Source organism: Octodon degus, unplaced genomic scaffold, assembly GCF_000260255.1.
Source record: "Octodon degus isolate 3935 unplaced genomic scaffold, OctDeg1.0 scaffold00012, whole genome shotgun sequence".
Taxonomy (NCBI): domain Eukaryota; kingdom Metazoa; phylum Chordata; class Mammalia; order Rodentia; family Octodontidae; genus Octodon; species Octodon degus.
In genome coordinates, this window is record NW_004524588.1 from 3,049,322 (window position 1) to 3,064,667 (window position 15,346).

Genomic DNA, 15,346 nt, shown 5'->3' on the forward strand with positions numbered 1-15,346 from the left:
AAAAGTAATGTGAAAACATTTTCAGTATTAACTCTTCCTAAATGCCTAAAGAAATAAATACATGTTCCCAAAATGTAGAACATGAGGGATATCACTGAAACATAAGTCTATAGTTATAAAACTTCAGTAGAGAGAAGAAAAAGAAAACAAAACAGAGTGGAATTATTAACCAAAGATTCTGTCCTAATGGTCGATAAAAAGTGGAAAAGAATTTTTTGTGCATCTCAAGTAATACAGTAAAAGAATGACCACAGTTAAGGTGAATGCTTTTCCTAAAACAAAAAGCAACTAGTATAAAAGTCTAGTTTTTAGACTTTAAATAGTCTATAATCAACAAATAAATGCATTTTACAAAATAACTCAGAAAGTTGAGTGAAAAATATGTAAATAACTTGTTTTAAAGTTTTTTTTTTTTTTAATCTCCAGTGCATAACAATAAGTGAAAGAATACTGAGAAATTAGACAAAAGTATTTGGTGGATTTGAGTTAATGGGCCAAGCAAGCTTCTTTTCCTTGGCTTCTCTGTCAAATGAATCATAGATTGAGTCTTTGGTTATAGTTATGGCCATGGGAGGAATTTCTGAAATGCCAACGTAGTTTTTTTTGGCCATCCTTGAGCTTGTTGTGATAGTATAGGCATTGCTTCGATAACATTTCATCGAGGACATGCAAAAAGTCTCTTTCATCCCCCTCCTAAAATTGGCATTATAAATTGAGTAAAGAGTCGGCTTAGAGGCTGAAGAACTAAAGGATATCCATGTGATCGCTGTGAAAACAAGGGAACTTCTCTTATAGTCTTGGTCATGGGGGTGCCAGAGCTGAGCTACATGAAAAGGCAGCCAGGAGAACAAAAATAAGAGATTTAAAATGAGGAACATCTTGACTGTTTTCACTTTTGTCCTTGGGACAATGTTCATTGTCCTCCTCACCGTTCGACCATCAGAGCCTATTCTCCAAATATACTTTATGACTTTCTGGTAGAATAAGATTATGAGGACAGATGGAATCACAAAGCCCACTAAGAAGTGGATGACAGTGTAGGCAGTCCCTTCCCAGGAGGAAGGGAGAAAATAGTTACAGTGACTGTCCCAGTTGGAGCCATAGAAAAAAAGGATGGGGGTCACAAAGGCTGCTTCAAAGATCCAGGATGCTGCGATCATTTTCTTGGCCTTTTCTCTGGATACCTTGAAGCTCAGTGGGTAAACAATGGTGTAGAACCGGTCTATGCAGATAGAGAGAAGAACATAGATCTGGACACCCGGAGTGAGATACTGAAAGTATCGTACCACCTTGCACATGGCACTACCAAGTGTCCACCTTCCAGTGGTGAACTGCAGCAGGACAAATGGAGTGCTGGCCACACTGATGAGAAGATCAGCACATGCCATGGAGACCACAAAGTAGTTGGTGGTGGACTGAGTCCTCCTACTCCTATGGATGACCAAACAAACCAGGGAATTGCCCAAGATAGAAAACAACCACAGAGTCCCAAAGAAAATGCTGGCTGTGGCCACTTCCCCGGGTTTCAGTCCATACTGAAGGTCTGTTCTGTTGCTCATCCGCCTGTGCTCCTCATATAATTCCACTGGGTCATGGCTTGGCAGAGGCGCGGCTGTTTCAGTGCAGCTGTGATTCTGGAGGGGCATCAGAAGCGAAGGAACAACCAAAGGTGGCTTGATGTTATCCATTCTGTGAGCAAAAACCATATTCACTTTTTGTCTCTTAGTTCTGGATAAGAAAAGAAGAATGAGGCCTCCTGTTAAAAATGGTATCATATAGACTGACTACTAAAAGTAACAATCTAATCTGATACTTAGATTGGTTATCATTTGTCAGTGAGAAGGACTGGTAGATTGGGGGAAAACATTACTATCCAGAAAATGTTCTGGCCCCATTTCTTTTTCTCTTTAGAATGAGCTCAGCCTCTCTCTGGCCTCATCATCTCCTGATCCCTAGTCAGATATAGCAGAACTCATGCCAAGCCCCCTTCCTATACTTGGCATTGACTTCTTCCCTCACTGGGGGACTCATAGAGGGCCTTGAAGCTCAAATCTGGCCTATTGTAAAGGCTTTACTACCAGCTGAAAAACTTGGAATTCTGAGAAACTACGTGAAAAGTTCCTAAATGTCCTAACAGTGATACAATAAGGCTGCAAGAGGGGAAAATTGAGAAAAGAAAACACACAGATGTTGACTATGGAAACAGCTATGTAACAGGATTCTCCTGGGAAAGACCCTGCCTGACCAACTACAGACTTTCTATTACCAAAGTATTATGGTAACACACAGCAAGCAAACTACTATCAATTAAGGCAAAAGTAGCTCCTACATTAACAACAGACACATACAAATCGTCTGCTTTTCACCGGTTATTGTACTAACAGATGTACTAATAGATGCAGTCCATATATTAATAGTGTGCCACCTACCAATGACATATGTTTTGATACCACTCTGTGGTTCTTGTTTCATAAAATAACACTGACTGAAGAATATACAAGATGTACTGTCAGGGGTGTAGACAGATTGCTACAGACCTCAGGACAGTCAGCTGCGACTAAAAAGAACAAAATGTTACTGATAGCATTTCTCAGCAACTTTAAAAAGCTTAGGATGTTTACATATGAAAATATCATCATAATAAATTTAACCACTACTTTATACTTTTTGTACTATTCAATGATTAAAAATTACTTTTTAACAGATTGTATACATGTAGTTCATTTGATTAAAACAGGTGATTTTGGACACAGTTGGATTATAAAACTCTCATTTGGTCTGAATGTATTAAGTAGAAAGAGAACCTGTAACAATTGAGTCCATAATAACCACAACAAACTATGGTTATTAAGGTAAGAGATAAATATGGGTATTTTCAAAATTTTACCCAATAAAAGAAAAAGGCCCTGGCAGGGCAACAGCCACTGTGCTTTCAGAGTCCACCCGGCCTAAGGCACAAGGGATGCTGCTGCGCACCAGCTCTAGCAGGAGCCTCTCCATCCCTTCTGTGAATACGCCCTAGTGACAAATGTTTCTGGTGTGCCAAGCAGAATAAAGAAAGGTTCTTAAGGAAAGAATAGTTCTCACTGACCCATTTTTTTCTTTGGAAGGTTTTTTCCCCCTTAATTTCTAGGAGTGCTTATAGTATCCTCACCAAGAAACTAAATCAACAGAGGTATGGTGCTTAGGGTTGTGTGCCAAATGCCAGAGCCGCGTATCATTTTCAGGTTTCTTTTGTCCATGTAGCAGCCCTACCTGAGTTCTCAAAGAGAAATGTAAAATAATTTGATGTTTTGATGATTAAAAGACCTTTAAGCATGCTGCCAAATATTAGGCAATTGTAAGAAAGCAATCATACTTTCCATATTAAAATAAATAAATAAATAAACATGGTGAAAACAGCACTCTCCTCCTACCAAAAAACCAGGACATATGCTCTAAGATTAATACTGCCCTAGAAAACCTGGAATGCAGGACCCTCATTTATAAAACTGAAATAATCTTTTCACCTTTATTTGTGCAAAACCTGTAACATTCCAAACCACTTAAGACGATTAAAGAAGGCTTAAAAAGTAAAACAGACAAGCAATTTTCCCACACAGAAAGCTGCAGCTCTCTGGGCTACTTCTGACTGTGGGACCTAAGTAGAGCAGGGGTTGGTACCACCGGCGCTATTCCTCGGTCAACACACTGCAAACCTGTAGCCTTTCATCTCCCCTTCCTCTCACTGCAGAACTGCGAAGGACACTCAAGATCGGCTACAGGGACAGCCCTGCTAGTCTTCCTTCCGTCCTTTCCTCCTGCTGCTTCCCACAAGTGAGTGTGCTGACTTCTCCAGCCAATGAGAAGCAGAGCCTCTCCACGGTCAAAAACTGAGGGAGGGAGCTGGAGAAGTCTAAATCCGGGGCTCCCTGATGGTAGCACGATTTTCTGACTGCAATTTTCTGACTGCAGCTCCGCTCACTCACTCAATAAAGCAAAAAGCTATGCGAGTATTTGAGAAACAGACTAGTAAGTCCTATAAAATATGAAATAAGCAGCCTACCATATTATAACAAAATTTGACATTAATTATAATTAACTGCTAAAAACAGACATTTACAGGGAGTTAGGTAATGGAGAAAAATAGGGAGCTGATTTTAACTGGGGTAGGGAAGATTTTACAAAGCTGAGGTTTGAGCTATGGTTGCAGGAGGACTTACTTAGAAAGACAAGAACAACAATAACAAAAATACTGCAGAATAGTGAACTAGCATGGAGAACGACTTTGGGGGTCATCTCTCTGGGCTGACCTTTTGGGGGCCATTTTCCCCACATAGACAATTCCCTCCAGACCATACCTCACAGAGTACACAGTTTGTAAGTACCCTACAATCACACTGACCTCAGCTTCCCCATGTTCTCTGTGATAGGCTATATTTTCCACATTCATGGGCTGAAATGTGGTCAGATGGGGGATAAAGAATATTAACATATCCAGAACGCTTGTGGTGCTTCAGGCAGCCCGTAGTTCTTCACTGAAGCATTTTCCAAGTTTGTTTTGCTCTTGCTTAGCAATGCACTGAAATTTCCCAGGGAGCTTTTAAAAATACTCATGCCTGGGTCTCTCGCCCTTGTGATTCTACTTTAAATGATCCACAGTACTGCCTGGGCACTGGGAAGTGCCTACGTTCCCCCAGGTGCTACTATGGTGTAGCCAAGATGAAGAATCAGTGCCTTAGAATTACATCTGTGTTTCTGCCTTCTTCACTGAAGCATGGGCTCCTGGGGGGCAAGTACTTCTCTCCATGCTCTGTAGCTTCCACTGAATTTCTTTCTGTCTTTTTTTAAAATTTTATTTATTTATTTATTTATTTATTTAGTGTGTGGCCAGCTCAGCCCACCAGGGGGCGGGGCTGGCTGGCATGTGGTGCTGGGGGATCGAACCACGGTCCCTGTGCTTTGCTTAGCTTAGCTTGTTCTAAGTAGGTGCTTTAGACCACTGAGCCATCTCACCAGCCCCCCACTGAATTTCTTTACATTAGTAATCGCTGATTAAATATTTACTAAATTGGGTCCATAAGGACAAACAACTGAAATGACTCCTATTCTCTGTGGCTCTACTAGAATGAAATGCAGGGATAGGAAATCACTGTGTTTGAGGGAGCTGGAACACTGGTGACTATGGTGATAGAGGAAAATATAACTCCTGGTATACCAGAGCACAATAGGTAAAACTGAAGTCACTCAGGTCAGCTGCTATGTGAAACAGGAGCCTCACCTAGGGAGAGATAAAGTAGTTTGGGTGTTCTCAGACAGGTCTTATACCCTGATCCAAAAAAATATAATTATAATCCTAGCGTTCCAAAAGAAAATTTCACAAAAGCCTTTCCTGCTCCATTAATTTTGAAATAAATGTCTTCCATAGTGTGTATGAATTACAAAGGCTATTTAATTAGTAATTACATGCAGAGGCACTCATATACTGTAAGTGCAGGAGCGACAAGAATCATCATCTCTCTTGCTCCATCAACCTCGCTCCAGACTGAAACTGCCTTGTGATATATTCCACTGGATAGAGTACAGAAGGCCCTTATTTATCTTTATTTATATATTATCTGAAAGAGGACTCATTTGCCTATCAAATTATCTATCTATCTATCTGGGCTGTAAGAGATGTGTGATAATATGTAGGTGGAAAGAAGAGTGATAGGTTAAAAAAAACTGGGGGCTAGAAAGGCCTCTGCAATGAGGGAACTTAGGTAATCTAAAAGGGGTATATGCTTTTTCACTTGGTTTTATTTTGCATGTTTGCATTCCCCATTAGGTTATTAATTCCTTGAAGACAGAGACCATGTCTTTATCTCTACATCCCTGGGGCACATAGATATTAATAAAGGTGTAATGAATACATGAATGGATACTTGCTAATAAAAGTTATGGCAAAATTCTGGGATATTTAATCCCCCTAGTTCTGGGGATGGAATAGGGCCTCAGTATGCTAGTTAAGTGCTCTACCACACAGCTATACTCCTAGCTTCATGGAATTCTTTTTCATATAATTTTTATTAGTACACAGGTGTGGTGCCCAATGATCACACTCATTGTGGGGAGCAGGCACACGTAGTAACTGATCTCAATTCTTTTCATTCTACTTCTCTTCTTTTTCTCTTCCCTCTCCCATCCCTCCATCTCAATATCCTTAGCCCATTTACCAAAGATCTATCTCCCTATTTGTCTGTCTTTTCTTTTGTTCTTTAAATTATTTGTACTTTGGGCTTCTAAATAAGAGAAGTCAGGGCTTTGTCAGATAGCTCAGTTGTTTAAAAAGCTGCTTGGGTAAATGTAGGCAGGTGCATAGGACTGCGGTTCAAACCCCAGCTCCAGAAGTTGTACCAGACTTGCCCCTAAGGTAGCCTGAATTAGCCAAACAACAACAACAACAAAAACCTCCTTCAATAAGAGAAGTCATGCAATATTTAATCTTTTGTGTCTGATTTTTTTTTACTTAATATTATGATCTCACCATGAACATTCTTAAATGGGCCTCCCCAAGGATTATTAATTCTATAGAAAATTAATCTGCACTTGATTGTGCTATTTACTATTTGACTAGAACCCAGACACTGTGAGGTTACATGTCAACTTGTAGATTTCTGTTTGGCAGAAAAAAATAACACTGAAGTTTACGTTACAGATGTACTTACTGCCTTGTAGACATTGACCAGTTTTATGTCTCCTTAGCTGAAAATTATAATGCTGATTTTTTTTTTTTAAACTCTCATTAATGTTTGTAGTACAAAATGATCACATTCACTGTAGGAAATCAGTACATGTCCAGAACACATGCTGTTGGGTTTTTTGTTGTTGTTGTTGTTATGTTTTGTTTTTCATGCCATTCTTCAAAGGTCTTGGAACCAACTTTGATATTTTTTATTTATTTTTGGTACTGGGGATTGAACTCAGGACCTTGCGCTTGCCAGGCAGGCGCTTATACCACTGAGCTATTTCCTCAGCCCCTTGGAACCAAGTTTTTTTTATCTCACTGGTTCCTTCAGCAATCAGTTAATAAATTTGACGTGTTCATTTATGACTTAAGTTAATGATTGTAACTTATTGAAACATCACAGGTCAATGGAGGGGTTGCCAGATAAATACAGGAATGGAAGCTATAAGAGGGAGAGGAGGACTGCAAAGGGGCATGAAGAGCACAGATGCTGAGCTCCATGCTGCCAAGGGCTATTCCTGGCTAAGTATGTATCGACGGCTGCTTAGGAATCAAAAAACCCTGATTTCTTTTTCCTTCCTGAAATTATAATGATTCCCAAACATCCTCACAATATTGGAAGGCTATGCTTATTTCTGGGATTTATTTAAAGCTTTAACATCAAGTTCAAATTTTATAGTTTTAATAAAATACAGTTACAAGTAATAAAACAGAAACATTTTCTGTGCCATGGGAAGTATCTGCTAAGCTTAAAACCATGGAGATAAGCTCACCGACTAAATAGTGGTAATATTAATTACAGTGATGACAATAGTTACAGCATTAATACTGCCTAGAGTTAGTCATCGTTATGATGAAGTACTTCTTACCCCTTCAAGGCAGATAACAATATTAGCTCAGTTTTACAACTGAAAAAACCCTTAATGTCATCTCCCAGATCACACAGTGGAAAGAGGTCACTTCAGGACTGAGGCAGTGCTCCTGCTCTTACTTAACTACCACTGGGGCTTCGTGCCCCTTGAGACCACAAAGGGCTTGATCAGAATCAAGAGGGTCAAGCTGGCTGTGCATATGTAAGTCTTTCCTGATTACTCTTCTAAAATAAGAACATAAACTTATTCCTCTTGCCTACCCACAGATACATCTGCTCAAGACACCAGCTCAGAAATACGTGACACAGTGAACACTTAAAAAAAAAAAAAAAAAAAAAATCATGCCTACCATGTATTGTAAGGAGGCTTAGCACCAAAACTGCAGGAGACATGCTGGTCTGGAGAGAAAGCTTTACTTCAGAATAAGTGTGTAAGAAGGTTGTAAATTCAATAAGACTGACAATACACTTACCTTTTAAGTACAATGAAAGCAGAACTTTAGGCTTGAGTTTCAATTGAGGTGAAAAGTCTGGTCAATGGTATTATACAAATAGAAAACTGTCTTAAATTTTTCATCAGTTTGTTTTAGAAAATACCAAGACAGTAGGTATTTTTTTTTTTTAATTGAGTTGTATGTAGGCTTGAGCTGCCTATACATAAAAAAGAGAAATGCCTGTGACAGGCATATAGGCTCCCCCCAACGAACTACACCTTCATGTTCAATGACATCAGATGGATGAGTCAGATATGGTAGGAATAGTCACACCATAGAAAAGGACATATGCCACAAATCAGATTGTTTTATTTTTTCCATGACAGAGCTAGTTATTAAACATTTACCAACATACCACTTCCAGGAGGGAAGGGTTTACAAGGCAACCTATCCTGAAGTCCTGACCTTACAGAGGCCATGCAGGGGCTTCATAAACTTCCTGACACTGCCTCACTTTCGGGCCCCAAGCTAAGGCTCTGGTGGGGAAAACTATTGAATTAAATGCATTCCTGAACTATTGAAAGCCATGGTAGTCAACAGTACAACTATAGAGGACAAACAGGAAAACTAGCGTGTGCAAGGTATGTTTTCAGTATGTACCACCTGGACAGGACTGACAGATCAAGTACAAGCTGCCCAGTTAAGTGTGACTTCTATATAATAGTTTAGCCAAGCATGTTGCATATAATATCCCATTCAATATTTAACAGATATCTCATATATTTATTTGATAAATTTGGCAAATCTAAAACAAGAACATAATATTCTGCTGAAAAAAATAATTATGTTTCATCTCATAATACAAGCAGTATTAGCCAGACGTAGTAACACACACCTGTAATCCCAGCACTCAGGAGGCTGGGGCAATAGGAACACCTTTCAAGGGGATGATTTTATAGTAACAATTATTTTATCACTTTTACTTTCACACAAATTCTAAAATGTCAGAAATAAAACGAGTCAGCTCCCTGGTATGACATCAGATACCCAGAAAGGCTGCCATCTCTCCAACTGGTTTCATAATTAAATAATTCTTTTAAATCAGTGTCTCCATTAAAATGCAAATTTTCCTTTCTTTCTCCCTCTCCCCTCCTGCATCCTCCTATTGGTGAATTAAACTGTCTCTTTGCACTGAGCATACCCCCCTTTTTTATTGGGATAGGGTCTCACGAAATTGCTAAGTTACTCACACTGGGCTTGAACTTGTGATCTCCTGCTTGCATACCACAGTGCTGGGATCACAGGCATGTACCATCACTATGCCAAGCTAAAATGAAGTGTTTCTTTTAAAAAGAAAAAAAAATTTTTTTTTCTTTCACATTTTGTCAGTAGCAACCTCCCAGACCCATTCAAACTGAGAAATCTACAGTCTCAGTGAAGATAAATGTGGGCCTTTGTCTAACAGCTGCACTAGTGTCAATAGAACTGTGGTCTGAGGGTGTGACAGAGTTGAGCTGTTCTCAACCACTGGTGTGGCTCCAGAGGCTGAGGCTGGACCCTCCACGGTGATTCTGCTAGGCAGAGCTGAGGAAAATTCTATAGGTCATGACCACAGTCTGGTATTTGCAGATAAGCCCTACCTCGATCCCAAAGAAAGGCTGAAGGCATAAACTATCCTGTTTAAGAGTTTGCCACCTACTGCTGAAAAACAAATTGCAGATCTGGCACAAACCTGGGCTTGGATTGCCCTCTAGTGCTGAATCAGTGACAACACATCAAAAGCAGACACAGTCACCCTGAATTTAGGGTGTTAGCCTGTGCTGAGCAGATTCAGAAAAAAATTCAAGAAAGCTGCTTAAATTTCTGGAAAGACAGGTTAAAAACAAAGACAGTTTATGAAGATTTTAATAAATGCCTAATCCTTCAGTGTACAGATCACACTGCAAAAACAAGCATCAAGAACTTTCAGGGAACCAGGATATCACCTAATAGTGAAAAGCAGGCACCAAAGACTAAAAGGGAGCTGGGGAGTTGGCTCAGTAGAATAAGCGCTTCCCTGGGAAGCACAAGGGCCTGAGTTCAATCCCCCGCTCCGCAAAAAAAAAAAAAAAAAAAAAAAAAAGACTGAAAGGATAGTAACTAATATGAGTAATCTCTCAAATGGAGAATTTAAAACTGCTGATTTAAGGAAACTCAATGAGCTTCAAGAGAATATAGGGAAGTGATTCGATAATCTAACAGAGAAGTGGAAGTAATTTAAAAAATCAAACAAATTTTGGGGCTCAGTTGAGCATGGTGATGCATTCCTACAATGGCAATTACTTGGCCAAGACAGGAGTTCAGGTTCAAGGTCAACCTCAATAACTTAATGAGAAGGAGGAAGAGGGGGAGGAAGGAAAAGGGAGAGGGGAGGAAGACAGGCAGGCTGGAAGGAAGGAAAGGAGAGAGAGAGGGAAGGAGGGAGGGGGAAGGACAGGAAAGAAGACAAACAGGCAGGCAGGCAGGTAGGCAGGCAGACAAAAAAAAAGAGTAAGAAAAGGCTTGGGATGTAGCCCCGTTGTCGTAAATGCCTGCTTAGCATGCATGAGGGAGGTCCTGGGTTTGATACCTAGTAATGGGAAAAAAAAAAAAAAATGGCTATAGTAAGACCCTTACCTAGTGATAATTACGTGAGATGTAAATAGGTTAATTCTCCAATTAAAAAGACAGAAATTTCCTAAATGGATTTTTTTTTTTAAAAAAAGCCAATTATATACTGCTTACAATAAATCCATTTCGCCTTTAAGGACATGCATAGGCTGAAAGTAAAGGAATGGAATAAGACATTCCATGCAAAATGAAATAAAAAAGAAAGAAGTAACCATATTTGTATCAGATAATATTAATTATGTAAAAAGCAGGAAAAAGAGACTTGGGATCAGCTAAGTGAGAGGAATTAACAATATATATATCAGAGTACTTTGTATAGAGTAAGTATTAGCAGACCTAAAGCAAGAAACAATCTATCATACAATAATATAGTGATGGGCTGGGGAGATAGCTCAGTGGTTTAAGCACCTGCCTGATAAGCACAAGGTCCTGAGTCTGAGCCATGGTACAAAAGGATGATGGTGATGATGGTGGTGATGGTGGTGATGGTGGTGATGATGATGATATGGTGAATCGTAACACCTCACTATCAACAACAGACATATCATCCAGACAGAAAATCACATTCTTGTGAACAGCACACTGAAAGTTATCTTAGAAAGGTACTATTAAATAGGCAAGAAAACAAGATCAACATTTTAAAAAACAGAAATAGTACTGAGTATCTTTTCCAACCATGAACACAGAACTAAAAATCAATAATTTCCTAATTTGTATATTAGAAAACTATACAAATACCTGAAAATTATTTGAACAACTAACAGATGAAGGAAGCAATCGAGAAAGAAATTTTAAAATTTCTTGAAATAAATGAAAATGGAAACACAGCATACCAAAACCTACTGTACAGACCTACTAAGACGGATGTTTGTAACCAATCACCAACTACACTGGAAAAGCGCAAAGATCACAAACAACCTAGCATCGCACCTGAAGGAACTAGAGAACAAGAACAAAATGAAACTAAAATCAGAGAAAAAAGTAAGATGGATCCGCAAAGAAATAACTGAAATAGAGACTAAAAAAACAACACAAAAGATCAATAAAATAAAGGTCTGGTTTTTCAAAAAATGTGAGCAAAATTAGCCAGGCCTGGCAGCACACGCTATAATCCTACCTAGGAGGCTGTCGCAGGAAGATTATAAATTCTAACCCATCCTGGGCAATTTAGTTTGACCCTTTCTTAAAATTTAAAAAGCAAAAAGCCAAAAAAAAAAAAAAAAAAAAAAAATCTGGGGATATAACTGAATTTAGACCCTGGATTCAATTCTTAGCACTGTAAAATAAACAAACAAGAAAAATCACCCAAATTTTCACAATAACCTTAGCTACACTAACAAAGAAAAATATAGAAGACTCAGATAAACAAAAATTGGAGATAAAAAGGAAATCACTAAAATTGACACCACAGAAATACAAAACATCATTAGAGCTGATTGGGAACAACTAACCATATGCTAGAAAATCATAATCTAGAAGAAATGGATGAACTTCTCAGTATACATGCCTTACCAAGATTGGGTCAGGAAGAAACACTAAATCTAAATTTTTTTTTTTTTTTTAAAGAAAACCTGAACAGTCCAATAACAAGCAATGAATCTGAATGTCAACAGCAAAAAGAAATGTAAAGCCCAGGACCAGATAGCTTCACTGCTCCATTCTACCCAACACTTAAAGAAGAACTAATACCAGTTCATTTTTACAGTATTCAAAAATAAGCAAAGAGGAGAGAATTATTGCAGACTCGTTCCATGAAGCCAGCATTACCCTGATACCCAAATTAAATAAGGACTCAAGAAGAAAAGAAAGCTACAGGCCAATATCCTCAATGAACAGAGATGCAAAAATCCTAAAAAAAAGTAGCAAACCAAATTTAACTCCATATTGAAAATATTACTCACCATAATCAAGTCAGATTCATTCCAGGGATACAAGAAGGATTTAACATATAAAAGTCAATAAACATACCACATTAGCCAAATGAAGGACAGAAGTCATATCATCTCAACAAATTAAAAAAAAAAAGGCCACTGATAAACTTAAACATCCTTTCATAATAAAAACTAAATGATGAAGGTATAGAAAGAACATACCTTGGAGCAATGAGGCCATCTATCATAAGTCAACAGCTAAATGGAGAAAATGTGAAAGGTTTTTCTCAAAGATCTGGAACATAAGAATGGCCACTTCCACCTCTTCACTTTTTGAGAAAGTGTCTTGCAATGTTATTTTATTTACTGATTGATTTCTGGTACCAGGAATCGAACTCGGGGCCTTGTGTTTGCCAGGCAGGCACTATACTGCTGAGCTGCATCCTGGGCCCAGTGTCTTGCTATGTTGCCCAGGCTGGTTCTGAGCTCCTGGCTTCAAGTGATCTTCCTAGCTCAGCCTCCCGAGTAGCTGAGAGGACTGGCATGTACCATTACACTCAGCTTGCACAGCTTGCACCACTTATCCAACATAGCCCTCAAAGTCCTAGAGAGAACAGTCAGGCAAGACAAAGAAACAGCATCTAAGTTGGAAAGAGGAAGTCAAATTATCACTGTTTGTAGCTGACATAATTTTATACATAGATAATACCAAATACTCTACCAAAGCACTACTCTAATAAAAAATTGAACAAACTTGCAGGATGCAAAACCAATACACAAAGTCGTTGGCATTTTGATATACCCATAATGAATGATCTGAACTAGAAATAAAACAATCTCCAGGATACAAAATCAACTTTTAAAAAATCAATTGCTTCAAGGGTCTGAGTTCAATCCCCAGTTCTGAAAAAAAAAATTGCTTTATTACACTCAAATAATTAACCAGCTGAGGAAAAAAATCAGGAAAATAATCTCATTAGCAATTGCTTCAAACAAACAAACAAATAAAAAAACACCCTAGGGATCAGTCTAAGAAGGTAAATTACCTCTATAATGAAAATTTTGGAACACTGAGGAAATTAAAAACACCAGGAAGTGGAAAAATCTTTCATGTCATGAAATGACAGAATACTTACTGTTAAAATGGCCATATTACCAAAATGGTCCATAAATCCAATGTAATTCCCATCAAAATCCCAATGTGAGGATTTAAAAAAATGTGACATTCCTCACTGAACTAGCAAAAACAGTCCTAAAATTCATACAGAAACACAAAAGATTCAGAAAAGCCAAAATAATCCTAAGCAAAAAGAGCAAACCTGGAGGCACTATAACACCCTATTTCAAATTATGCTGCAATACCACAGTGACAAAAATAGCATGCTACTGGCACAAAAACAGACACATAGACCAATGTAACAGAATAGAAACAAGCCCATGTAACTACAACCATCTGATTCTGAACAAAGGAGCTGAAAATATACACTAGAGAAAAAGCTTCTTTAGTAAATTGTGCTAGAAAGACTAGATACTTACTTGTAGAATACTAAAACTAGATTCTTCTCTCTCACCCTAAACAAAAATCAATTCAAAATGGAACAGAGACCTCAGTATTAGACCTGAAACTTTGAAACTTCTAAAGGAAAATACAGGGGACAACTTGAGACTATAGGTAAAGGCAAAGACCTCTTGCACAGAACTTCAATAGCAAGAGAAATAATAGCAAATATCAATAAATGGGATATGTTAAAGTTTCTATACAGCAAGGATAACAACAGTGAAGAGACCTACAGAATGGAGAATATCTTGACTAACTACTCTTCTCACAGAGGATTAATATCTACAATACACAAAGAGTTCAAAAACCTTAACACCAAAAAAATCAAATAGCCTAATCAATACATGAGCAAATAAATTGAACAGATAATTCTCAAGAGAAGTACAAATGGCCGATAAGTACATGAAAAAAAAAAAAAAAAGTACATGAAAAACATCTTCAACATCATTAGTCATTAAGGAAATGCAAATTAAACCTACACTGAGATTCTAGCTCACCCCAGTCAAGATGGCCATCATCAAGACAAAAAAGCAACAATTGTTGGTGAGTGCACACAGTGGAATGTAAATGAGTGCAGCCACTATGAAAATCAGTACGGAGGTTCCTCAAAAAACTAAAAGCAGAACTACCAGTTGATCCAGCCATACCATTCTTTGCTAAAAAAAACTTAAAGCAATTAAAATCAGTGTACTATAAGGATACCTACATAACTATGTTATTATAGCACAATTTGCATAACCAAGACATGGAAATGGCCTAGGTGGCCACCAACAGAGGAATGGCTAGCTGGGTGTGGTGGCATATACCTATAATGTGAGCATTCAGGAGGCCAAAGCAGGAAGATCAGTATGAGTGTGAGGCCAGCCTGGGCTACACTGTGAGTTCAATGCCTAACTACACAGCAAAACTTTGTATTAAAAATAAAGAAAAGTGAGTGGCTAAAGAAAATGTAATATACACAATGGGGTATTATTCAGCCGTTTAGTCACTTGCAGGAAAACAGATGGGGACACCTCATGTTCAGCAAACTAAGCTGAACTCAGACATCTATCAAATGTTCTTGGGTTTGGGATAATAGCTCAGCTGCACAGTGCACCTGCCTGACAAGCATGAGGTCCTGAGTTTGATTCTTCATACCAAAAAAAAGAAATGTTCTGCTTTGTAAAATCTAAAAAAGATGATAGACTCTCATTAGACAGAGGAAGGGAATAAGGAAAAGGGGGCCACGACAGTGTAAGGGTGAGCGGGGGGGGGGGG

At 38.4% G+C, this 15,346-nt stretch overlaps 1 protein-coding gene across 1 annotated transcript in view; it reads right to left on the reverse strand.

Annotated features, from left to right (window-relative positions):
* Positions 1-211: 211 nt before the first annotated feature.
* Gpr19 (G protein-coupled receptor 19) overlaps positions 212-15,346 on the reverse strand; it is a 52,467-nt gene continuing 37,332 nt past the window's right edge. The window contains exon 4 of the mRNA XM_004626075.2: positions 212-1,728. Coding sequence (XP_004626132.1) covers positions 459-1,706 — 1,248 coding nt within the window. The 5' untranslated portion in view covers positions 1,707-1,728 and the 3' untranslated portion in view covers positions 212-458. The remainder of the gene's footprint in view (positions 1,729-15,346) is intronic.